This window comes from Varanus komodoensis, unplaced genomic scaffold (genome assembly GCF_004798865.1).
Source record: "Varanus komodoensis strain SLA01 unplaced genomic scaffold, ASM479886v1 scaffold4, whole genome shotgun sequence".
Classification (NCBI taxonomy): domain Eukaryota; kingdom Metazoa; phylum Chordata; class Lepidosauria; order Squamata; family Varanidae; genus Varanus; species Varanus komodoensis.
In genome coordinates this window covers 2351341-2376457 of record NW_025335941.1, presented here as the reverse complement: position 1 = coordinate 2376457, position 25117 = coordinate 2351341, and the positions used below count along the sequence as shown (strand labels likewise).

The 25117-nt window shown below is 39.8% G+C and overlaps 1 protein-coding gene across 1 annotated transcript in view; it reads right to left on the bottom strand.

Annotated features, from left to right (window-relative positions):
- Window positions 1-25117, bottom strand: part of PDK3 (pyruvate dehydrogenase kinase 3) — a 50549-nt gene that overhangs the window by 9360 nt on the left and 16072 nt on the right. Inside the window, exons 2-9 of the mRNA XM_044441910.1 lie at window positions 24579-24720; window positions 22097-22168; window positions 16659-16843; window positions 12304-12393; window positions 10475-10552; window positions 9023-9099; window positions 6422-6523; window positions 5693-5803 (exon numbers count right to left, since the gene is read on the bottom strand). Of these exons, the coding sequence (XP_044297845.1) occupies window positions 5693-5803; window positions 6422-6523; window positions 9023-9099; window positions 10475-10552; window positions 12304-12393; window positions 16659-16843; window positions 22097-22168; window positions 24579-24720 (857 nt within the window). The remainder of the gene's footprint in view (window positions 1-5692; window positions 5804-6421; window positions 6524-9022; window positions 9100-10474; window positions 10553-12303; window positions 12394-16658; window positions 16844-22096; window positions 22169-24578; window positions 24721-25117) is intronic.

The following is a 25117-nucleotide window of genomic DNA, read 5'->3' as shown; positions in this document are numbered from 1 at the left end:
TTCCAGATAATGGTGGACGAGTTCTGTGAATCCAGATGACCACTCAAAGAGCTACAGTCCCAGCTAAGCAGCCTGTCTTTCTTCTTTGTGGTCTCTGTGCATTGCACAGTAGGGTAAGTGGCAAGTTGGTTCACTTACCCAAAGTGGGTCAGTGCTGTCAGTGAAGCACAGAAGACAGAACAGACGGTCCAAAAAACCAGTCTGATTGGGAAAGTGCTTGGAGCCTGTAATGTGGGATAAAGTAGATGGTTCTGGCCAAGGGGCTACATGACATGGATCTCACAAAGGGACACTTCTGCTGAATGCCACAGAAGCAGCCACTCCTCGTGCCAAGTGTCCCCGCAATGGTCCCAAGAGTTCTAGTTCTGACAATGTACAAGGTGTCCCAAATTGAAATCATTTCATAGTCTAATAACACAGCGAATTCTTGCTCAAATGATCTCAAATTTTAACAAAATGTGTAAAAACTAACTAATGTTAGTTACACAATGTTATGCAAGACATACTACAGCGTGTTTGGCAGGAGGTGGACTACCAAATTGACGTGTGTCATGTCACAGGCGGTGCGCATATTGAACATTTGTGAAGCTATGCAAAATCGGTTGTAAAATCTACATCCCTTTGAATCTCTTGTTCAAATTTTGATAAATAAATCTTTTATTGTTAAACACGAAGCCTATTTAATTTTGTTTGTCTAGGACACGTAGTTACTCACATATTCACATTTCAAATAATGTCAAATTTTTTGGGACACCCTGTATATACCAAATGGATAATATGAACAATCCACAATGCTTAATGTAGTGATGAAATAGGCAACTCTTTACCCTTGCATCCTTAATATATGGGAAGTCTGGCAGAAAGTATTTGTTCTAGATTTGGATAATGTTGAAACTCCTCTCATGTCAAGAGAATGAAGCATTGTCCCCACTGGTGAAAAGGGGAAGACAAAAAGGAGGCAAAATGGCTTACTCAGGTGAAAGTCTGAAATGACCTTACATAGGAAAGATGAAAAAGGCCAGGGATGACCTAGTCTATGTGGAGTATGATGTAAGAGGAATCCACCATTAGGGGACTGAGTTCACTGGATTGTTAGGCTGATATGGTCACATCAAGGAAGGTGACCTTTGAAATGAAGGTGAAAATCAATTGTTGTAAGAGATTCAAAGCACTTTAATGTTAAAGCTTGTAAAACTAGCTACCAATACACTCCAAGTCAATAGCAGGACATGGACAGGTAGTATAATATTTCATATTCTTGGAAGAATTGATATAATAAAGCATGTGAGAAAGATTAAAAAAAAACCCTCCTAATAATGCATGAGGGGCAAAATTTGTTGCCAGGTAAAATCAAATAAGCAACTTCTCTGAGCCTTATTTTCATATTGAGAAGAACATTGAAAAGAAAATTTAAGTGTACAGAAAAAATAGTAAGATTTACCCTGCCCTAGAATATGGAGGAGAAAAAAGCAGTCCATTGACAGACACAGGAAGATCACATGGAGAAGGACAGTCACTGAAAAGCAGGGTAACAGCCTGAGTACCATTCATGGATAAAATCTCCAAGCTGTTGGATGAAGACTCTGGATGCTTAATGATGTTTGAGAAGGCTTGCATTCCGAGAAACCAAGTTCTGTAGCAATGGAAGGTGGTAGAACTCCCTTTTTGCCTGGTTCAGAAAGAGTGCCACCCATGCTTGACATGGCCACCAAGGCATAACTAGGATCCCATCTGTCATGCCTGATCTCTGTTTCACCAGTGGGGAAGGTGGGAATTAGTAGCACACAGTCCCTGTCCAATGGATGAGGAACACATCACCGGGGAACCATAACCAATTCCCCTCCTGATTGAAAAGTATCATGCACGCTATATTGTCATGATGAGATCTATGGTGGGTGTGCCCCAGCTTTTGAACAGAGGAAGTAGTATAGCCAGGGGAAGCTGCCACTTGTGTGTGAGGTGTGGTGACCATAAGAAGTCTAAGTTCATGCTGCTCACCCAGTGAAATAAACTGCTATGAGGGAGATCCCCTGAAGAATACTTCAATTCCATATTTGATACTGGGAGATTCAATAGACAGGCTGAGTGCATGCCTCCGTATCAGTTTTCTACAATGGAAGTCTGTCTTAGACATGATACTGAAGACTTTTGAGAGAGCGGTTTGTGTGAAAGAGAAGTCTTGCTAAATACTGTTTCGATCCACCATTAGAGGGAGTATTGTACTGGATCTGCTATGGTTAGACAGGTCCTGCAAGGACTGACTGTGGGAATGAGCAACTGAATGACAGTTCTGTGGTAGCAGCATTTTGAGACAAGCAAATGTAACCACTGCTACCACAGTGGCCATAAAACCAAACAGGCATTAAGCACAGTAAATGCTTGTCTGAGGCTGGTGGTATAACTTGGCTGATAGTGCCACCAAAACCAAGGTTTGGTCCCAAGGTACTGGAACATCAGCACAGATATTTCTGTCATTTTCTCACATACAGGCCAAGTGAAAGCTGAAATGAGCTGGTAAGAAGAACAGACTGGTGAAGTTCTTTTGTCTGTTGGGGTGACCAGCAACCACTAATCTAAGTAAGGATAACCTGGGTGCCACAAAGCCAAAGGCAGGCAGAGATTACCGGTAAAAAGTGAGCTGTCACAAGGCCTCAGGAGAGAATCCAAAACTATTACACACCGGATCTTATGGTGCTCTTGATCCCAAAGTGCAAATCCACACCCTTGAGGTCCAACAGTCTCCCTTATGGAGAAGGAATAGAATGAAGGTTAATGTCACCTTTTTAACTTTCCTAGGGTGATATAGGAATTGACCCCCCCTAAGGTCCAGGATTGGTTAAAGACCTCCTTCCTTTTTTTTGGCACCATGAAGGATCTGGAGCAGAAGTTGTCCAACAGTAGATGATTTGGGATGAAAACGAATTCTCCCTTTTTAAGAAGAGTGTCAACTTCTTCCCTCAGAACTGACAATGGAACTGTAAAAATAATGGTACCCAAAGGTGGGAGGATGTCAAACTTGATTCTGTAGCACCTGTGAATGAGGGTGCGCAAGATGGTGGATCAGATAAAATTGTCAATGGCTGAATGTCTCTGTGCAAGTAAAAAAAATGCATTTTGACTGGTAGGGATTGTGTCCTTCTAGTGAATTAATAGTACTCGTTTTGGAAAGGATATCTAGGCTTGAAAAAATCTGAGGTATTGGTCTAAATCAGGGGTCCTCAAAGGTTTTCCCCAGGGGGACAGTTGAAAGGTGCTGGTGCTGGGCACAGGCCAGAAAGGTGGTGCTGGCGGGGTGCACGGGCGCAGCAAGGCACAGGCGGGTGCACGCGGCAAGGGGAGGCAAGGCGAGGCAAGGTGGGGGTGGGCACATGCCGCGATGCAGCAGCTTGCTCGCTTGGAGATCATTTTCTCCGAGCAAGTCCAAAACGATCTCCTCACGAGCAAGCTGCTGCCTCCCTGTGCGGGGGACGAGGCAGGCGCGCAGAGAGTTGAAACCCTCTGAGGCGGGCTGGATAAATGGCCATGGTGGGCCAGATCCAGCCCCCAGGCTGTAGTTTGAGGACCCATGGTCTACATGCTCTGGCTGAAAGCAAATGGAGGTGTTCCTTATTATGGTCCTGGCAGAGCTAACAGAATAACAGTGATTCATGGAAGGGGGTTGAAATCCCAATCCCATTTTGCAAGTTGAAGTTTTCATCTTTTGGAAATGATCTATGGAGAAGCTAAAAATCTGTGGAGGAGTTAAAGAACCTCTCTCTGTCAAACAGGCCCTTTTTCATTCTGGATCTGGCCTCTTGGTTGAATCCTGCAGTTCTCTTCCAAGCATGACATCTCAATGATATGGTTTCTGCCAACCTTGAAACCACAATCACCATGTGCCTTGCTGTACTGATCTAGATCAGTGAGTCTGTGTCTGTCTGTGAGTTTTGGCCTAGAATGTCATTGCTAAATTTCTGATGTCTTATATTTGTAAATCAATGTATTTTTTGTATTTTTGTATTTAATGGTAATTTATTATGTGCTATTGTATTTCAATGTATTTTATCGTGTTGTAAGCCGCCCCGAGGTTTCGGCAAGGGGCGGCATAGAAATGTTTAATAAGAAAATACAGATAGATTGCCATGAAGATCTCTTAATCTGCCAGCTGAAGTGCAAAACAAGACTCAAGAACTACCAATATCCTTTACTTCAAGTCAAATGGTGCTTCTATCAGCCTTTAGATTATGAGGATTTGATGATTATAGAGTTGAAAGTTGGCTGTTTGAAGAGGAAAACAATCTTCCTTCTGAACTCTTGGCATTTCAAGACATTGGTGGAGGGTTTAGTCTACAATGTTTTGTTCATATGAAAAATGCTGGGGACCATAGTGCTGGGAATGAAAGGGGGCAGTTGTTCTTGGCTCTGGTTCCAAGGTCAGGCAGATTCAGGCTCATCACATGATGGGCCCTGGGAACTGACATCCTCAGACCTTGAAACAGGAGACACAGAGGTGCTTATTTCAAGGTCATCCTTCCCATGTGTTCAGGTGGACTCTGAGAATTGTCAGAATCTACAGCTGCAAAAAGGGGGCATGGGAGAAAAACTCTAGCAGTCAGCTGAGTCTGGTATGACTCTTGGCCCCATGACATGGCATAGGAAGAGACAGGCCACCCAACTAAAGGGGTGATGGATACAGAAGAGGCTTGCCTACCACCAAAAGGGCCCTTCCAGAGATACCCAAAAAGAGGTTCTTGCTCAGACTCCAACTATAGAGATTGTACCTTAGAGAATAAAGATTTTTTTGTAAAGGAACAGTTTGTTGCTTTGAATGTGCAAAGGGGAAGACCTAACTCCTGACATCTATATACTGGTGCTGTTAGATCAGAATACTGGGTCTATAACCACGCAAGTTCTTCAGAACACTGGGTCTATAATTACAACCAGAGGAACCTTGATGCCCAAGCCCAGATATCCTGCCATCCTAAGAACCTGTTTGTCCTTATGTGACATGCTGGCGGGAGAGAGGTGTATGTGGGGAGGTGGTGGAGGCCACCACAGATAAAGGGGAAGGATGGGTCAAGGGCAGGCTCTGAGACATAGCTGACTCTAGTGCAAGGCTGATACATGCATGGGCAGGAGTGGTTGTACAGGGATAGAGGGTAGAGCTGGGGCATGTGGTAAAGCGATCACTGGCAGTGGTTTAATGCAGATCAATGATGAGGCAGTATGAAGCAGCCCCCATTTTGCTGCTGAATCTGCAATCTCTAGGGCACAAAGATGAGAGTTCTGCTGTGTCTGCTTTGTCTGTGAAAAACCTGGCAATGTGTACAGGAATCAACCCAATGACAAAGAAGGCACAAAGAGTGATCATCTGTCAGCAGCATCTTTCCACTCCAGCAGGTACAATTCTGGAAGAAGTACTTGCAGGCTATGCACTCCCTAGGGGAAATGTCGGGGAAAAAAACAACAAAAATGCAAGAATAACATTAAATGAAAAAGCAGGAACTTTGCCCAACTGAGCAGGATGAATTGTAAGACTTGAAAAATGTTTCAAATTCTGCTATTGCTGAAACAGACAAAAGCAAACTGAATGGGAGGAGGGAGCTCTAGAATATTCTGAATGGTTATAAGCTGATGTCTGTAGGGATAACACAGACTGAAGCTGCAGGAAAGATTTAGTGAAAAACATTATAGTTTGTGGCTGAGAACTTACCAAAGGTACAGCTCTTGATGGCTCCAAACTAGGTCTGGGGGCAGTTGAATACATATAGTTAAATAGGCGATCAATTTTTCTCAGAGGAACACCACCACCTTTATCACTTATCTATAAAACATAATGAAATTTTCAACCAAATAAAATGACCTGGCACACTACCAAAAAACAGAATTCCTCATGAAATATTCACTAAAATAACAAAAGAAACAATTTCTGTGTACAAGCATTTTTACCATGTGACCAATGGGTTGCTTCAAATTATTTTGGCTCTACAGAATAGAGTCGTAGGACTTAAAATGAACTCAGTATTTTAAAATGTATGGATTAAACTATATCACTCTCAGTTAGCATAGCTTTAATGAACTTTATCATGATTATAGGTCATGGGCTGTAAGCAGAAGGCAGGCATGAAAAAGATGGCTCATATCAGCAGTGCCTGCTCATCTGCAAAAGCCTCTCAGAGCTTCTGGTCAGAACAGTGGGGAAGACTCCTCCTCCAGGGCTAAGATTCTTTGAAAAGATTCCTTTCTCATTCCTTTTGTACAAGTGTACCTTACCCATTCCCATCTACAATTCCAGCAGAGAAAATTTCAGAAGTTCTCCTATAAACTAGGCCATCAGCAAATTAGATGCTCGTAAATCACATGTGTGCACACATACTTGTTATTTCACTGGCCTTTTGGCTTACTACTATAAATGCAAAACTTTATTTAGCAGATTATTTACCTTTATTGATAGATCTTCTTTACCCAAGGTGACTAATGTTTTAATTGATGGATAGCTTTCACATTTACCTTCATGTAATTCCACCGTAGCTCGCATTGAATTCTGAAAATAGAAAGTAACAGGTTTTAACACTTCTAAGGTATAACATTCTAATATTAACAATAACATTCTAATATTAACAATATTAGATAACTTATAAATCTCTAACCACAATTTTCTAACTTGTTTTATTATAAAAGCTGCCCAAATGAACCCAGTATTTGAACACAGTTGTAGAACAGAATTTCGTTAACTTGTGAAATGTCTTCATTCCTAAAAGCTACTTGCACGCAAAGGATTAGCGAACCCATAAAACTCCTGGTAAGCATGGGTTTCTCTGATAAGTGCGATGTGTACAAACAGAGCTGCCTAAACATTGTGAATGACGGATCCTAAATTGTGTACTGAAGTGCCTACAGGACTCTTCAATGGGCTCATAATATATTATTTAATTCAATATTTTAATATAAGATCAATCTGAATGATGTAACATGCATATGGTAACTATTTCTATGACATGGTAATAACTGGCTGCAAAACATTTTGTTCATTCATGCCTTATACAAAAAACAGAAATGATGAAAAAATTAACAAACTTTTACAAACAGACATCATTACTCATGATTACATTGCATTTATAGCCACCTTTTTCCTCTTGTAAGGAACCCAAGGAAGCTTACATCATTCTCCTGTTTTTATAAGAACAACCCTGTCAGGTGGCTTAGAGTAAGAGTAAGCGACTGGTCAGAAGTCATCTAGTGAGCTTCATGGCTGAGTGGGGAGTAAACTCAGATCTCCCAGGTCTCCAATCTAACACTCTCACCACCATGCTACACTTGTTCTCACAAATATACATTAGAAAGACTTACATGCTGCCAAATGTATGAATGCTCTGTCATTAATTTATATTTTGTATGTTTGTTTATAGCACCACTTTCCAAATTTTTATCTTACATATGAAAAGGGAAGACATTCATCAATTACAACACACACTTACTCTAGTTATGCACATATACTGAGAAGATCATAGGGTAACTATGGAAGCCAAAAATTATGGAAGAGCAAAAGGAAGAATGATATGAAACTTTTCTAAATTGAGTTTATACATCCCAAGGACTATGGGTAATGTTTCAAAAAATGATTAGACAGAGTAAACTTTGAGTTTAAGCTTGATCGCACTATTTTTTTCCAGTACAGTCAGTGAATGAGTTTGTATTACACTGGCTTTCATGTGGTGAAAACATTGACCAATTCTTGCAGGATAGCTTATTTGAGGGCAACAAGCCACACCGATAATTGACTTGCTACTCCTGCTTACTCAGATACTCACCAGTGCTCACTGCCTAGCAAGTGCCTAAATGGACACTTGCATGACTATGTGTTTCTGCAAGTGTAGCAAATGGAACCTTCAACTAAGTCAACGTCCTGGTGGGCACCAGCTGCCACAGTACAGCTGGTACCAACTAGGACACTGATCTGAAGAGGCTCCAAATAGGCCTTTTCTTCCCTTTGCTTTCTCAGCAGCTGTCAAAGAATGGTCCGTCAAAAGAAGCAAAAGTCTTGAGTGAGCTTTGCTCATGGAAAAGATGTGGTGGGATTTACAACCCCTGTAAATAGATTCTCCTATTTTTGTTTTAGTTTTTTGCACTAGGCTGGCATAAGGGTGAGCACACCTTTCCAGTTGTGCAAATGTGCAAGCCACCTCCCATTTAAAAGGCACTGTCCACTTTGCCAGCTAGTTGTTAAAATTCCATCTTTTAAGAATGTTATCCTGCTGCCACCCTCAGGACTCTCTGATTTTCTTCACAGGGATATGCACAGGCATAAATGCATTTGTTCAGTCAAACCACAGTGAGCCCAGTCAAGAATCCCCATTTAAAGGGAACAAACATTTTGACAACTAACTGTCAAAAAGGAGGTTTATTTAAAAGGGAACAGGTTGTACTTTTTCATTTTACTGAGTGCTCAGAGCTTCAGGATCTGGAAAAGTGAGCTCTCCCTTAGGACAATCTAATGCAAAACAAACACACACACACACACAAACCAACCAACCAACCAACCAACCAAGGAAGATCTTGCTACAAAGGCAGACATCACTTATATCATTGGTTTTGCTTGCCGTCTCATCTTTTGACCACCACCCCCAGGCTTCCATCTGCGACACTCACTGAACTGTGCACATTTGCATTTGTGCAACTCAAATAAAACGAAACATAAATTAAAGGAAAAATTTTAAAATGCTGCCTAACCACTGATTGTCCATCCAGTGTGCCACCTGGCTGACAATTTAAGGATCACAAAAGCTGTCTGTCAAGTCAGCTTTTATAATCTGCCACACAAAAAATTAAAAGGATGGAAGGAAAAGTCACAACAAGTTAAAATCAGCTTGCAATCACAGCGGGGAGAGCGAGATAAATTGGTCCAGTCCTGGGAAGGCTGAGATAAAGAACAACCCATGGTGAGCTTGATGGTTTGTGGCACAACAACCAATGCACTACAAATTAAGACCAAATAAAGAACCAAGTAGAATCAGTCTTCTTTCCAGAAGATTATTCTATTTACCTTGAACAATTCAAAAAGCATATGAAACAGATGCGATGGTACATAGACCACTTGAATAGGCTTGCCTGGTGCTTTAGCTAGAAAACAAACAAAACATTTAGTTAACAAAATTAAATTCAGCATTAAAATATATATTTGCTACTTCTCAATACTGAGGGCTGGATGAAGACTTAAGCACCGGACTGGCAGAAGTGGGCTTGCCCAACTTGTTCTCCCCACTGCAGCTTTGAACAAGACAAACTAGGGCTGCATAGAGAGATTTCCCCAAAACTGGGCAGATGCACTTGCCTGAGAGGAGCTCTTCTATTAATAGAAAACGGATTCTGGATTCAATCCTGAAAATTTCTAGCAAATAAAATATAACTTCATAGTTTTTAAAATGCTTCCTTCTATTTCCAGGGTCTAGAAAACAGCTTTATTTCCTAGGCATTTTAATAATCAATAACTGAATTATACGGAATTAATTTTAACTTTAGTTCGATTGATTTTAAATACATTTTAATGATGACTTATCCACCATCCTGGCTTAGGCTAAGTTTTGTTAAGGTATTATATAGTGGTTCTTGTTTATGTTTTTAACAGATTAAAAATTAAAAATATTATTTATTGTATAATTTGTATTATGTTTTGTTGTTGTTGGTACACTGCTCAGTCCTGTGTGGACCTATTAGGTGTGGTTTATAAATCAATCGATCAATCAATCAATATCTAAGCTTATGCCAAAGCAAAACGGAACACCCAGCTGCCTCCAACCAAATGCACTCAAGACAGACAATCCTAAAGAATTACAGCAGAAACCAATAGAGCAATGCTGCCTTGTGCGTATCTTTGCAAGTGTGGTCCAGAGCATCCATTTGTAAAATAGTACTGTTGACATAATGCATAGCTAACTCCACCACACAGTCTGTGAAGAACCACCGATTCAACTGTACATGCTAGTATTTTCAATGACCTGGATCAAAAAGCCCACCAAAAATGCATTAGCTTGTGCCAAACATGCAAGAGAAATTTACCCTTGTGTTTTCTGAACTACAGTTCCTCATGTGGCATGGTAAAGCTCTTTTGACTCAAAGGAAACTGAATGGCATTTTGTTATGGCCAAGAGGTCTGTCACTCAGAAGGAAAATGTTGCATAGTGCACATCTAAACCTTTGAATGCAACTAAACTTCTTTTGATTCTTGTCAATGGATACCCAAAATGTCCACCTATATTTCCAAAGACCTGTGCTAATATTGGCTTTTTATTAAATTCCTTATAAAGCCAATTATTAGTGCTCAAAAGAAGGGACAGTGAAAAGCAGTAATTGTGTATTCTGTTTTGTAACTTTGGAACAGTTCTTGCTCTAAATAAATGCAACCATTTACTTCTACATAAATAAATATTTCCCTGAAATCCACAAAGCCCTAGCTACTCATAAGCAATGCTTAAAACACAATGAACTTCAGTGTTACCATTGAATTCTTCAATTTCTAAATCAGGTGCTACTTGATAGTACTGCTCACACAACATTTTAGCAGTTGCAAAGGCATCTGTGAGTGAAGAAACAAAATAAAAAACTAAATATAAAACAGTGTAACAATATAACTCTCAGAAGGCTATAAACAGTTATTATTTTTAGAAAATACCTGTGAAAATCAAGCTCTCGGGTAATGTCTTTTTCTTTACTTTAAAGCAGATGATAGAGGGCTGCTAATGTGATTGAAAAAGTGAAACTAAAAAAGGGGCGCTTAAACCTTTCTCCCATAATTTCCTAGATTTAAACTTCACTGCTTCTCTTCCAACTGCTATTAGCTTAGGCAGGTTTTTAAACAGCACCACTCCCATTAAAAGCATGATTTTCAAAATAAAAAACAGTCATGATTTGGAGAGTAATTTAAATCAATCCTTGCCAAGAATAGGTTTCTCTTTTTTGTTCTGCAGTTTTCACCCATCATTTAAAAATACTGCACACTAAATTTACATATATTTTGCCAATTTGGCTTAAAAGGTAAATAAGAGGTTCTATATCTTAGACTAGGATGAGGAAAAAGCAGATTTCCAGATGTTTTGAACTCAAAATCCCAGAAGCTCCTCCTATCACTATGACCAGGGATCAGGAATACTGAAAGCTGAAATCTAAAATATCTGGAGATTAACTACCTGTTCACCTAATCTTAGGCAACAAAACAAAGCATGTAATATAGTCCCTGGATTAGATATATATGTATATGCTGGAGTAAGCCCAATTGAAATCAATTAGGTTTACTTCTGAGTAGATATGATTAGGACTAGATGGAAGTATTTTTAGAACCTGATCTTGTAGTTATTAACCAAAAGGTGTCATCTTTACCTAGGCTACTAGACCTTTAGCTACTATATACAGAAAGTTTATGCCTGGCACATAAAAATGTATAAAGAGGGCATCACGCAAACCTCTATGGGGAGCTTGTTCCAAAGTTGGGGTACCAAGGTAGACTTCTCGGGTCTATCTATTTGGCAAATTAGAGATCAAAATATCTTCAGGAATATTGATATACACACACACACACACACACACTCTCTCTCTCTCTCTCTCTCTCTCTCAATATATTTAATATTAAGTGAACTGTGTTATGGCTCCATCTAGTGACAAGAAAAGACAACACAATACAAAATCACCTCTCTCCATATCAGTGGGAAATATTAAATCTTACAAACTAAGAACCAAAACTGTATACACACACACACACACACACTTAAATAAAGAAGCTATGATTTTTTCTCGCACTCAATGGGGCTGTATTCACTAAATCACACTGCAAAAACATGCAGCTTGCAAGGACTTCATGAAGTAGCCAAAAGGATGACCAAAGTATCCTGCAAAATTGTCCAAGTCTGGAACTTTCAAGTACTGAAAGAAGAAAGTAAAAGACTGGAAAAACTATAAACTCAACAACTGGCAGAGATGGAAAGAAAGAAAAATTACAGTTGATATCAAGTCAACTATTGTGAAATCCTGAGTGGAAGTAGTACTGGCTCCCTGAAATCCAAGACTGGAAAATCAAGAGCCAGTCTTGTGATGCTCCTCTTACTCCCTGTGGAGCTGGTCCTTATCTCTCTTCCCTTGATTTAACCAAGATTTAAGTTTACATCTGCACCACCACTAGTCAGGAATACCAACTTAACTACAAGTATAAGTAGGAATGCAAATTTGGATTTGAGAGAAACTTAACCATAGTTCACATCAATACAAGAGTAAAGTCTATAAGGGAGAGGCAAAATGAAACAGATGGTTCAAATATAATTTTATGTTTATCCTTACCGTCTACCACATCAGCCACATTACAGGTTGGATCAATACTCCCAATATGTTTGGGATGAGCAGGATTAGTGACTCCACCAAACAGCAGAGCTATGCGGATAAAAAAGTAATCATTAACTTATATAGCCTTACTTTTTAAACAGTGAAGGTAAAAGAATCTGCACAGACAAAACTTGGCTCCTCAAAGTCCTTCTAGAGGTCCTTGTTTAAGGTTAAAATATACAGGGAATGCTGGGATTTGTATGGTACAAAATATACTTTCAATGGGTGAGGTGCAATGTGCATCCACAAGAACTATTCTGGTGCTCTGTTCAGCCATGCTGCACTGAGGCAATTTTATTACAAGAATGGAGTGTAACAAAACAGCAGGTACTGGCTAGGTTGCAGATTCTATCCCTGCCTCCCTCCCTCCCTCCCAATAGCCGAAGCTGGTTTGGTGCTTTACAACAACACATTAAAAATACAGTTTGGGCTTCCTTCTTTCTCAGCCACAGTGGAACACCTACAAACAAAATTATTAAATGGATTTTGAGAGGTACAGAAATGTTTACAAAATTTGACCCAGCTCTAAAAAATGCTGCAGAACTGGCTCTGCAACTCCTCTAGGTGGAAAAGGTATTAAAAAGATTTTTTTGGAATTAATATTGCTTAATGTAATAGTTAAACTAAGGCTGCAAGTTATACTAGATTACCTCACTGAACTCAAGCCTGCCTTATGAAAAGACATGTACAAGGTGTTTTGTAAGCTACACACAGTCCATTGAGGGAGATAAATTTAAAGCAACTGTATAGAACTTCGTTATACTAATATCTGAAATTGGGCCACAATTATTCACGGACAGAACAAATACAGACACTGGAAAGGCAATATACAGAAGATTAAAAATTCATGAATCTCTGATACTTCTGTCTCCGTTATCAAACAGGAAGTTAGCACTTGGAGAAACAGGTCCGGCATTATGCAATTCAGCATTAAGCCACCCTCAAAAGGCAAAGCTCTCATCAGACTAGCAATGCCAGAGTCCATCATTCCTCACCATTTTTATGCTCCATTACTTTCTGACTATCCCTATGTCTCCTCATTTCCTTGCCAGCTGACTGTGCAATATCTGTCTCCACTTTTGGCTTTTTCCCAACGCCCAAACACCCTGTTTGGAAGTCCTGGGATATTCTCAATGTTATTGGAGCTCCATGGATGGTGAAGATTCAGACTGTGTCTCTGCCAGCCTGGATAAACAACATCGTATCTGCTGTTCTCTGTTTCCTTAGAAGTTATATTCTCATTTATGTTATCTGTTATAAATAACAGAATTGGCTAGTTTCATGCTAGAAGTGAGCAGTGTGCGTGCGTGCGTGCGTGCGTGCGTGGTGAGAGCTACCAATGATTCAACAAGAAACAGGTAAATTGCTTAGACAATGTTTATAGCTGTTAAGGTATCAGCAAACAAAAACCGATTTGCCATCAATGCAGCAAAACTGACAAGAGGGTTGATTTGCACAGAATAATTTCAGCTGTCAAGGTCAAGTCTGTGATGCATTGGAACAAACTGATATTAAGTCAGCCACTTTTATAGCAGTGAAAGAAAAGAAATGGTTCCTTTTGTGTTTTGCTAAGTATGTGGAGGAAAAAACTGGTACATTCATACTAACAAAACAATGTAGACCAGATTTCCTTAATTGATGGACAATGTGCACATCAAATGCAATTCATGTGACTTGTTTTTTTCACAGCTTGCTGAGTACCAACGTGGCACTCTGCTACAGGAAACACCTTGCATGGCACTGTTCTCTGCCTGCACAGGTTGCAACAACTTCTTCCTGCCAAAGTAGGTACACCTATTCATTAAATGTCCTTTACTGACTTTCCAGGCAATGGCTATTGAAAGGCTACTGTTCCTCCCAACCATTCTTGCCTAAGTAGCTGAAAGGAAAATATTCCAGAAAGCCTACTTAGCATAGGATGTTTCTGCTTCCCTTGGTCTGTCACTCCCTTTCCCCTTATGCCAAATCCCAACCCCTTTTTCCCTGTTAATCTTTTGGCCACTTTACACTGTGATCCCTTCAGTTCTAATGACAGAACAGTGCTCAGTGCTGTAGCAGGTCGGGGAAATGACACAGAGTAAAGTTATTTTGAGTCCACTTATTTGCTAGCCTATATACTGTACTGCACTTTAATAAGGAAAGACTTGTGTAAGAGTGTTTGCAACCACCCTTTTCACCAAAAATGGTACTCAGTGTAGCTTACAAACAACTAAAATTGATTTAAATAATCTATTAGAATACAATGAAATATAACAATTATAAAATAAAAACTAAAGGAAGCACCCAAACCACAAGACTCAGAGGCCAAAGACATTCTTGAATAAAGTGGTCTTTTCCTACCAGCACAAGGACAACTGAGTGGGAGTGAACCTAGCTTCCCTTGAGAGAGTTCTGCAGCTTATGAGCAGTCACCAAAAATTGTGTCTCTTGAAAGCAACACGTCTCCATAAGATCTCATATGGGAGAAGGCAGCCTTTCAGGTAGCTTACTCCAAACCCATATAGTGTTTCAAAGGTCATAACCAGCACTTGATTTCTGCCCAGAAACAAAAGCAGTAGCCAGAGAAGCTGCTGTAACACGGAAGTTACCTGCTCTGTATGACTGAGCCTGGTTTACATTCTGGCCATAGTTTTCTGGACCAGTTGAAATTTCTAAACAGTTTGCAAAGGCAACCCTACAGAGAGCACATTGCACTAGTTCAAACAGGATATATCTAAGACATGGGTCCTCCAACTACAGCCCGCAGGTTGGATACAGCCTGCCTTGCTTATTTATCCGGCCTGCCTCAGACGTTTTGGACTTGCTCAGAGAAAATGATCTCCAAGCGAGTCCTAAAGCTCTGAGCTGGCACTGGCGTACTCAGTGGGGACATGTTCATGATCGCGGTTGTGTTTGTGCAAGGAAGGCGGGCACAATCGCCGTTGAGCTGAGGGGGGGGAGATGGCCACGATTGTGCTCGGGGGTAGGGGAGAAGGTTGTGCCCCACCTCATCTTGGGCTTGTGCTGCAGCCCAAGCAAGCAGAGCAATTTTTTATTTTTTTATTTTAATTGTGAATAATTTTAATTTATTTTAATTTATTTTAATGTGCAGTGTGCATAGGAATTCATTCATATTTTTTTCGAACTATAGTCTGGGCCCCCAACAGTCTGAGGGACAGTTTACTGGTCCCCCGTTAAAAAAGTCTGAGGCCTCCTGATCTAAGACATGTGTGACTATAGCCAGAATGGACATCATCCCTAAGAAAAAGTGTAGTTGGTGCTCTAGTTTCAGCTGTACGAATGCACTGTTGGCAATTGTCAGGACCTGACATTCAAGTTCAAACTGCAAGTTAAAGAAAGTTTAACTCTATCTGGCACAGGTTATTGCCTATTCTCTGATCTGACTTTCAGCTGACCAAAACTACCTCAGTCTTTCTGGGATAAGTTTCAATTTGTTTGCCTGCATCCAGTTTATTATTGATATCAGACACTAGTTTAGAACCAAAATAACCTTCCTTACATTTAGATATAAAGGAGAGACAGTGTTGGGTGATATCAATATACTGGTGGCACCAAACTCTAGACACTCTCTTCCATCTGTTTCACATATATACAAAATAGCATGGGGGATAAGATGGAGCCCAAAGGTACATAAAAGGCCAAAGGCTATGATGAACAAAAATACCATAGTACCACCTTTTGAGATTGACCCACACACACACACACACTAGAGCCACTGTATAGCCATGTCTCCCAGTCCTACTTCAGAAAGACAGTGCCAAGCCATACCAAGATGATCCTGAAAGCTTATGAAAGTTCAGCAAAACTAAGAAGGACACGCTCCTCCTGTCCAGATCCCCAAGGAAGGCAACCAAAGCGGCCAGCCCCATAACTAGATTTGAAATTCATCTGAAATTGACTGAAATACATCTAGACAACCTGTCTCATCCAGAACTTCCTGAAGTTGAGAAGCCACCACACATTCCAACCCCTTGCCTGAATGGAATACTGGGGATAGGGGAGAAATTAACAAATATAGTGGGCTTCAGAAAGAGTTGCTGTTTTTTTAACTTCCTTCAGGCATGATGGAATCACACCTTGCCATAAAGAGGTCTTTATCACAACTTTTACTCAGGCAGCTCCTTGTTTTGATAAGCCCCATGTTTTCATAAGACAGGAAGGACAAGGGTCCAGCACACAAGACGGGCACACACAAGGAGCACAAGAGCAAGGAGTTACTGGTATGTAAAAACCAACCAATGGAGTCTCCCTTTTGCTTTGTAAGCAAGAAGTCCAATTACCACTTCAAAAGGAAATAGAAAGCAGATACTTACTGTGCTGGTTAATAAGCATACGGAATGAGATGCGGTTGGTGTAGAACCTATCTAGAAAATACTGGATATTGCTGCTCACAAAAGGGTCAAAGCCATATTTTTCCTTGTATTCAATAACTCCTTGGGCCATGGTAGGAACAACATCATTGTGCCTGTTCCTGACTTTAATTAAGATATCTAGAAAGCTGGAGGTAAAGAAAAATCAAAAACACAGTTTTGTTGCTATTGTTATTATCAGTATTACAACTACTATTAAAATATTAACATAGCACCCTTCATTATGGAAGTACAGAGAAATAAAATTCATTACAACAATAATTACTCCAAAGCCTTACAGGAACTGCTACATGAGCACTTTAGGTGGCAGCTGTGTTTGAGTGCCATCATGCTTTATTAAAAAGAAAAATCCAGGCCTGTAGTTAAAGATAAGGCTGGCTATTTCAAGTCATTATTTGAATGTCAGCCTTTTTCACCTCTCCAGTTTATTGCCATATGCCCCTAAGCTTCCTGCCTAGTCTCTTTTCAGTCTGCCTGTTCCTTTCAGATCTTCTATTGCTTTCTTCTTCCTCTGAACTATTCCTTATTCAACATTCTCCTTCAGATATCTATGTTGTTTGGGGACTGCTGCCATTTTAAGCCCTCTGCCCCTTCTTACCTAAGCACTTGAATCTTCCCTGCCTCTCTCCAAGATGTGACCAATTGATCCAATAGAGCCAGAGACTTTCTTCCCTTCCTACTTCTCTATAACATTAGGGCAGCTCAGCCTGTCACCACCAAAAGTTTCACCATCACCAAAATCCCACTACAGCTGTTCATATATTACAATATAGATATGCTAGGAAGTTAAGTGTATTCCAAGGAAGTCTATTTATATCTTGGATACACAATTAGGTTAATGTGCATATATCTTTAAGGGGCTGCTGCTGAATGATTTGCACTTTAGTGCAACAATTTTTAAATGAAAATATTCTTAATATTAGTAAAGATAGTAAAAAATTAGTAATGGTTGGAAAGTAGGAGCAGCCCTCCAACATGGCTCCTAGTTTAAAGGGATGGCTCATAGCTGTCAAAACAGGGATCATAAAAGCTAGCTTTCACAGTCTCCAGGAAGAAGTCTGAAGGGGAAAAAAGCTGTAGCAAGGAGGCAAAGAAGCCAGGACTCAAGTGCTGCTAGGGGTCTTTAGGGATGGCAGGTACTGGCAAGTTGCCTGGGAGCTGAATACCAAAAGAAGTGAGAATTTTTGCTGCTCATATCATGGGGCTCTATAGCCAGTTCCTCAGACCCATGATGGAATAGGCTGTCCAGTTTTCTTGACAAAACAAGCCATCATGGGAATAAGCACATCTATGACAGCCCATATACAGGCAACCTTGGGGAAACTGGTTAAGGTTTCCACATGACAATTCCATCACAGATTGCTACCTACCTTATTCACCTTTCACACCATCCAGATGTACCTTTCATTTTCAGATATAATGAGGGTTAGCATTATGTACCCCAGCAGTTTTTATTAACTATTGTTAGCTCATACATAATCCATAGTTAGCTTTGAAAATGGAGGAGTAAAAAAGACAAAGAAACCCACATTAGGAAACTGGGCATGGTTTCATTTGCACTGGACTTTTAAAGCTCTGCTGTTGAATACTTGATAGATGGTTACTATGAAATAAATAATGCAGCCTACATACCTATTTATGTCATAAGAACAGATGAAAGCTTAATGTATTGGTTAACTATTAACTTCTGTTTATATAAAACCCTAATACAATTGCTTAAGCTGTGACCTGTTGAGCAGAACAGTTGAAAACAAAAAGTCAGCTGATACCTAAATGAAAGCATCCCAAGTCCACCATTTCCTCCACTATTTTTATGATTATATGCTTATTTACTGAACATGAGAAATATAAAACAGAACTATCTCATATATAAAATTAAGAAAATCTTTTTAAAGGCAACACTAAAAAGCATACTGTTTGATATACTACACTGATCAAACTGTAAGCTACTGGGCATGTTAAAGCAGTCCATTTAAAGATAGCAGAGAATCAATTAATAAAGGCCGGCAAGGAACTCTTTTAAGAGGAAGAGGATTGGAAAACATGTATGTTTTAAACTACTACAAAAACATTGTTGCTGTTTATACAAGAAAATGTTGTTCGCTGCCAAGAGTATTGCTATAACTACTTAAGATTCCATATAGACCAGGGGTCTCAAACTCAACTTACCTGGGGGCCGCTGGGGGCTGGGCTGCATCAAGTATTCCACCACCGCGGCGGTGGTGGGCCGCTCATCCCGCGTCACTCCTGGAGCCCGGCCCAGGCGCTGCCGGCGCTTTGAAGGCCGCAGGGCCCCTCCCCCGTGCCCTGCCCATCCCGGCGCGCAGCTTAGAGGGAACATTGCGCCCAGGGTAACAACTCACGCAGGTGTGTGTGAGAAAAACGTGCGGGCCGCACTATCACTAAACTTTGATATCAAGTGGGGGCCACAAAATTTCATCCCACGGGCCGCAATGGGCCCACGGGCCGCGAGTTTGAGACCCCTGATATAGACATACATGCAAACTGAAGTAGCGGCAAATTTTTCTGCTTCTTGCCCTTTGCTCATTCCCCAAACAACACACGTATGTTCTCTGAATTCAATGCTGATTGGTGCTTCCTTTTTGGGTGCAGTTGCCTGCTTTGTGGGAGAATTTCCCCCATGAGAGTTTTGCATGTTCGTGTACAAAAACGTTTTGGTGCTTTTTGTTATTTTATGTTTAATCCTCTCCAACCATGGCCAATTTACCTTGAAAAAGCCCTTCAGTAAGCGGAAGCTTTGTGACCAACACAAGGAACAGCCAATCATTATTGCGCATAGCCCCTCACTAAGGGGAAAGGGGCAGGCCAATCAGTCTTGCTGAAAATCATGTTTCTTCTGAACTCATTCTGGGGGAAACTGTCTATCTGATCAAGTGCGATGCATACTGTACCACAGTAGATGTTTGGATAAAATTATACATGTCTAACATACCCCAATATTTGCTTAGATCCAATATTTTAGCTGCTGTACAACACATATTATACTTGCTGAGAACCTGGCTATCAATCTAACAATCTAGCAGTACAGTGAAGGGAGCAAAGAGGGTTTAACATCAACATAATGGTGGCAAAGTAGGTGGAGTTAATTAGGAACCATATTTCTCCAAATTCTCTCAAGAACCTGAGAGGCAGAATAGATAATCCTTTACTCACACCACACAATTTTGCACTGGCCCCAGCAAATTCATGAGAAGCTCAGCATTAACTTTATTTTGCCAGGAAAATAGTTGGCAAGGGGTTCAGAGTTTCAGGTCTGCATAGTTCTGCCCAAAAGAAACACAATTATGCAAACTAAGCAAAACTGTGCAAATTTGCTTTAATTAATTTAACTTATATTAATTATATTGTGGTGTCCTTCCTTTACTCTTGTCAAGATGTCCATGCCTCCCAAAACAACAATCTATTTGCTTAGCAGCTGTTGGGATAATTATAGAAGAAACTGTTGGTTCAAAGAATTTGTTCAGTATGTTGGGGCTCAGTCCCCACTTCTGCCTTGCACTCAGTTTTTGGGGCAGGTTACTTCCATTGCCATACTTCCCCTGACAGTTTTTTCATATTGCTCAATTTGCTCACAGTATGAAAAGGTTGCCTACCACTGGGATACAAGAAACCATATTTTCTATGCACAAAATACACTGTCTCCCAACTGAAACTATACATTTTCATTTCAAAAGTCCAAAATGGCAGCAAATCTCTCATTTCCAATAATTACAAGTTTAAAATATTCAGGTGAGAATGCTTAATAACTGATATGAGGGGGGAATTATGCTTGAGTTCACAGTCTTGCTCCCATTAAGAATGCAAGCTCCCACTATATCCTTATCAGCTTCATTCTCCAGATATATTAAACAGTTTTCTAGCCCAGAGGGCTGCTGAGATGTAAATATAACCCTTCCTATCAAGTAATAAAATCATGTCCATTTTCCTTGCAGGTACTTTCCTAACATACCTTTCTGATTGCAAAAGAGTGCTCTTCTTTCTAAGATATTTTACTTGCCATTTTCCTGTCTAATCAGCAATGCTTAAGCACCTTTGCAAATTCTTCATGCAGTTTTCAAATGATCCATTACTCTAAAAATAATAACTAAGGAATTTGAACAGTAACAACCTAATCCCAAACCTCAAAACCTTCAAATTGCACAAGAAGGGTTTTAACCTACTCACCTTCCTTGCTGATTGGACAAGGACCCCTTCTTGAAAGTTATTTAATGCTTAAAAGCTTCAGCTAGATTAGATCCTGCTGATTCTATGAGAATCTGAGACTTAAAGCCAAGAGAAGTCCATTTCTTTACTTTGGTGCTTCAAATGAAAAAAGAAGTATTCTTTTTTTTTTTGTATATGAGGAGATCCAAGTATCACAGGGCATCCTATTTCGCTAACATATAGAGAGATGGCATATAAGGATATGTTATGTGAAAAGAAACCTGGGTTGCTTGATTTTTATTAGTTACATTCAAAGGTAGGTGATAAAAGCACTTTTATCCTAATTAATGGTGATGCTTGTTCAAAGGAAAGAAAATCTAAATACTTTCTAAATACCCTGTATGCATCTGCATAATTTGTTGTGATTTTTCACTACTCTGTATAGGTCTAAATTATGATTAAGGCCAAACCATTTCTCACATCTTTTCCGAAAGGGCAGCACAATACTGATCACTGTCACTATCAGCCATAACTATTATGCAAAGCTCAGATGAAATCACTGCAGTGCTACCTTCATAATGTTCACAATTATTCTACACTTGTACTTGCTAGTTTATACTATACAATATAGTATCATTCAGTTTAGAAATGTTTCCTTTGAACACTGTATTGCTGAAAAAAGGCTTTAGGCTGCAGTCTAAAATGTGAGGTTCTGCCTGTGTATATGCAGAACCTCACATGCATCTGGAGATTTACGAAATTTCTTATGACACTATTTACACAGTTGGATGGGACATCTTTTTGTTGCATTTTATTTAAAGTCACTTTGCTATATGGCTATGAAAATTTCTAGGGGGAAAAACCCTTTCCAGGGCACATACAGCACTTTCTTAACAACAGAAGCACTTTTCTACATTGCTGTGATTGTGGAGGGTTAAAATTTAACCCTCCATTAACCATTACTTTAAACTATTGAAAATGATACGTAAAAGATGTACACTGATCAGTTCACAACTATATCAAGCATTATCAGGAAACCTTTCAATTTATTCATTTGTCACTATTAAATAATTGTGCCAAAAAAATAATTGTTCATTGAAACACAGCAAGTTTTGTGACTTAAAATTCTGACTGTAACTTCATTAAGGCAGAAAATTAATACATGGTTTTCACAATGTTAGCTTGTTTAAAAGTACCATCATTATCACAACACTTACTTATCTAAAACATGTGGATCTTCAGGACTTTTATTTTCATATTCTAAAAGTTCAATAAAGCTCTGCATATACCTGAAATAGAAATGAATAGAAAAGTTAAGATAAAATCATCTAGGGAAAAAAATCTTGAAAAACACAGAGATCTAACTAAAAAGGCAAGTTACAATGGAAGCAAGCTACATTTAATTTAATGGTGCTTACTTTTGAGTCAACGTGCATTGGATGGCATGGCTAATCCAATAAATCTGTCCAATCATCAAATGGACCCTGAAATGCTAGAAACTACTAGAACCAATAAAAATTGTCAACTGATAAATGGTACATTAAAACACATTTTTGAAATACGGTACATAGGCTGTTAAATTTTGCTCAACTGTATCAGTTGGTATCCTTTAATCTCAATTGAAGGATTACTATTTTTGAATTGACAATCCAACCATTTATTGTTTAAAAAAGCTTTTTAAAACATACCTATGCTTCCCAGCAGTTGATGCATTCTAATTAATCTGCATCAAATGGTAGTGAATAGACTATGAAGATGTGACACTAAGAGTGCAATCCTATGCATGTCTAGACAGAAAAACTTCCACAATTCCCCAACTAGCCATGCCAGCTCAGGAATGCTGGCAGTTGTATGACCTTTCCCCCTGTCTAACTTGTTGCTCAATAAACAACTGCAAATATGTTCATTGTCATATTACAGGAATTTCCACAGGCAATTTATAGAGCAATAGTATGGCTCCCATATAGTGCCTGGGGAACTATAGGATGGTTCCGATAATTTGTTCTCTGCCTAGACAAAGCTAAGAGATCTGAGAAGATCTGATCATGGATCTCCTCAAACCCCATCCACCACGATGTGTGGCTTCTCTTCCAAAGTTACAACTTTCAAAAGAGACACCAGAAGGGGAGAAAAGTGGCCACAATGGAGGGCAGGTTGGAAAGGAAGAGAGGCCTTGATTCTTTCAATCCAAGAAGTTCTCTGTTACTGTCCCTGCCCGTATGACTTAAAGAATTCTAAACAGAGAATGCAGACAGTGTTGTCTAGCTTTTACCAGCAGAGCTTTAAATAGACAAAGGGTTCTGGGATTGATGTTCTGTGTCTATCAAGCATCATTTTTTAGGACAGTGCTCTTAAATGATCTAAACCAGGAGATGGCAACACAATACATTTGGACACAATACCACCAACCAAGACTCCTGACAGCATTTGCCAAGACCCCTTCCTCATTCCTTTTTCCTTTCTCATACCGCACGGAAGTGACAGTGCATAATCCCTCTTGGCCACTGATTTCCTGCCTTCTAGTTCTTTCCTGAGAAGAAAGAGTTTGCACTGCATAAGCAGGCAGACAAGGGACTGGCCAGCCAGCTGGACAAAGAAAGAATGGCTAGCAAGGAAAACAGGGAAAGCCAGCAGGGCAGGTGAGTGGGTGGGAAGACAGAAGCAGCTGTCAGGGTGGGCAGGTCAGAGAAGCAAAAGTAGCCAGCAGGCAAAAAAGAGAAGAACAGGTGAGGGCAGGTGTGAAGCAGAGGCAACTGGTGCAAGAAGCAAATTGGTAGACAGAGCCAACAGGGAATGGGGAAAGGTGGAAATGGCAGTAGGCAGGAGAAGTGGGGGTGCAAAAGAAGAAGAAATCTGGAGAAGGAAGTGGACTAATTTCACTGGGGGGGTGGATAGACAAATTTCCACAGGAAGGAGGTAAAGAATAGAGAGAATCTCACCAGGTGGAATGGGAAGTAAAGGAGGTATAAACTGGTCTCATTACGTCATTTCAAGATGTAACAGAGAGGAAAGACTATTAGTGAGATAATTAGAAGCAACTGGGGTTTTTGCCATTGCCACTGGGCCATGTTCCTACATCACAAGTCACCCTGAAAAAAGGCCACCCAGAACTACACTGAGGAAAGTGCTCCAAATACAGACATCACAACAAGCCACCATGAAACAAACAAAGCTGACAACCAACTGTGGGTTGTCATATGAACCAGTTGGTTTTGAACACAGTTTACTGTTCAAATGTCCCAGTTAGACTGAAAAGCAAAGAAAGAAGCAGGCCACAAACTGGTGCTAGAAAATGATCTATGTTTTAAGAAGAGCCAACACACTTTGGCTATAGTACTTCCTCCTAAGCAAATGGCCTTCATGTGTCTTATTCTACTACTGCAAAAGGTACTCATACATGTATGCAAGAATTTAAACTCATTAAAATGGAACTAGAGTTCTGAGAAAGGAAGACATGAGAAGCTGAGGCAGGCAGGCTGGATCAAAAGAAAGAAGGAAAGAGTCTAAACCAGAGCTTCCAGGTAGGGAAGGAGGCACTGGAATTTATATGGGGAGGAAAAGCCAGGACTGGGGCACAAGCCAAATTCATGAATGTATTATATGCAAGGCTGCCATCAGTAACCCACAGTTAAACAATTTTTCCTTGTAAAATTCATAATGTTAGTTCATGTAGAAGTCTTGCCTTTTATCTGTACCTACCAGCTCTGAACCAGTTTAACAGAAGGTCTATTCAGCAAGTTGTCAGGCAACAAATTGACTTCTCTCATGGTGTTAGCAAGTCGTACAGGAAGTTCTTTTCGCAGGAACATGTATGATGTTTTTTCACATGCATTATCACGCCCTGAGGAAAGAAAGGAAAATATTGCCAAATTGAAATAAATTTCAAGATGTTCTCCTGTTCTCCAAACTTTTTTAGAAAATAAAAATAAGATGCAGAAAAGAAAGAAATCATATTAAAATTGGATTTCTTGATTTTAAATTTCCTTTCTTTATACTAAATCTTAATTCAATCCAATTGTTCAGAATTCCATACTCAACTTGCAATCTATAGAAAATCCACTGTCGAGTTGGCAAAACATCTACTTATTAATTACCTCCATGTTAGCTAAACAGCTCCAAACAAATATGACTGGCTACAAGTGGAATTTTGATGTTACTCTGGAACAAGAGAATTCACTCCTATAAAAGATGTGAAGCCATGTCACTCTGTCGATAGTCACTGTAATAGTGAAAGTTAG